The sequence below is a fragment of the Acanthisitta chloris genome, unplaced genomic scaffold (assembly GCF_000695815.1).
Source record: "Acanthisitta chloris isolate BGI_N310 unplaced genomic scaffold, ASM69581v1 scaffold31464, whole genome shotgun sequence".
In the NCBI taxonomy this organism is placed as follows: Eukaryota; Metazoa; Chordata; class Aves; order Passeriformes; family Acanthisittidae; genus Acanthisitta; species Acanthisitta chloris.
This window is the reverse complement of record NW_008670329.1, coordinates 994-2920: the sequence shown is the minus strand read 5'-3', so window position 1 is coordinate 2920 and position 1927 is coordinate 994. Positions and strand designations below refer to the sequence as shown.

At 63.9% G+C, this 1927-nt stretch overlaps 1 protein-coding gene across 1 annotated transcript; it reads left to right on the top strand.

The window, feature by feature from the left end:
- Positions 1–11: 11 nt before the first annotated feature.
- Positions 12–1922, top strand: LOC103801240 ([Protein ADP-ribosylarginine] hydrolase-like; the record flags this gene model as incomplete). The annotated part of the gene is made up of 4 exons (XM_009073648.1): positions 12–121; positions 704–783; positions 887–1070; positions 1653–1922. Coding segments are annotated over 4 exons (644 nt in total), but the record flags the coding sequence as incomplete, so codon positions are not given.
- Between the last annotated feature and the right edge of the window lie 5 nt (positions 1923–1927).

The following is a 1927-nucleotide window of genomic DNA, read 5'->3' as shown; positions in this document are numbered from 1 at the left end:
CCACACCTTCCACAGGCACCTCACAGCTGCGGCCAGGGGAGCCTGAGGGCTATCGCATCCCCTTCACCCCCGGTGGCACCGGCTGTGGGGCTGCCATGCGCAGCCTGGCCATCGGCCTCAGGTGGGCACGGGGGGACAGGGGGATGGAGAGCTGGGACATGGGGACATGGGGGGTGGAGGGATCAGAGCTGGGACATGGGGGGATAGAAGGATCAGAGATGGGAGATGGGGACATGGGGGCATAGAAGGATCAGAATTGGGAAATGGGGACATGGGGGGATGGAGGGATCAGAGCTGGGACATGGGGACAAATGAGGATGCAGGGATCAGAGCTGGGACATGGGGACACATGGGGATGGAGGTATCGGAGCTGGGGACATGGAACAGGGTGGGGACAGGGATGGAATGGGGACACAGGATGTCAGAGCTGGGCAGTGGGGACCAGGTGGGAGGTTGGGAACAGTGGGGATGGAGGAATGGGGACAGAGGACATGGGGCTAGCAAATGGTGGAGGGAGTGGAATGTGTGGGGGTTTGGTTTGGGTTGGGACAGCAATAGGGAGGAGGAGACACGGGTCACAGGGCAGATGAGAGGGGGAATGGACACAGGGACGAGGACAGCAGGGACAAGGACAGCAGGGACAAGGGTGGTGGAATGGGGATATAGGACCACGGGGGTGGGGACTGTTGTGTTGCCAGTGCAGGTACCCACACACCTGGGAGCTGCCAACGCTGATCCGGGTGAGCATCGAGAGCGGGCGCATGACCCACCACCACCCCACTGGTGGGTGCCAGCCTGGGGGGGCAGGGAGGGGGGGGACACCAGAAACCCCGGGGGCAGGGAGGGAGGGGACACCAGAACCCCCCTGAAACCCCTGTCCCCTCAGGGTACCTCGGGGCGCTGGCAGTGGCCCTCTTTGGGGCACTGGGGGCTCGGGGGGAGCCCCCAGAGCGCTGGGGGGCTGAGCTGCTGCGGGTCCTGCCCCTGGCGCGGGACTACGTGAAGAGCACTGGGGTGGCTGTGGAGGACAATGCTGCTGCCTGGCCATTCTTTGGGGAGGCCTGGCAAAGGTGAGGGGGCACTGAGAGGGTCCTGGGGATGTACTGGGAGCACAGGGAGGGGTTGGGGAGGATACTGGGAGGGGGGCCAGGGAGTCATTGGTGTCACTGGTGCCTGCCAGGCTCTCTCCCACTCCTGGCAGCACATCACACTGATGTCACTGCTGACCCTGATGCCCAGTCTGTCCACAGGGCCAGCAGTGTCCATCCTGTCCCTGGTGCCCCCATGTCCCCACCAGTGGTTCCATCCTCATGGACACTGACCTCCATGTCCCTGGGGTTCCTGTGGCTCTGTGTTTCCCTGGTGTTACTTGTGTCCCCACTGTGTCCAGGGCCATGATGCCCTCAGGTGTCTCAGTTGTCCCCAGTGTCCCCACAGGTCCCTGGAGTCACAGGGGCTGCTGGAGAGCCATAGCACAGTGATACCCAGTGTCACTGGTTACCCCATTGTCTCTGGTGACACCAGTGTCCCCAGTGACATCAGTGTCCTGGGTGACTCCCCACATCTCCAGTGACCCTGCTGACCCCAATAGCCCCATGTCCCTGGTGACACCAATATCCCCAGTGACCTCAGTGTCCCCATGTCCCCTGCAGGTACCTGGACTCCCGTGGTCTTCTGGAAGGTCATGGCCCTCCACAGGTGCCATCCCTCCCATCCCCAGCCGAGAGGGACACAGCATACCTGGGCTGGGCACTGCAGGGGTGGGCAGGGCGCAGTGGCCACGACGCCCCCATGGTGGCCCTGGAGGCCCTGCTGGCAGCTGGAGGGTGCTGGGAGGACCTGTGTGCCAGGGGGGTGCTCCATGGTGGGGACAACGATTCCACAGGGACCATTGCTGCTGGGTGCTGGGGCCTGCGGGGGGGGCTGA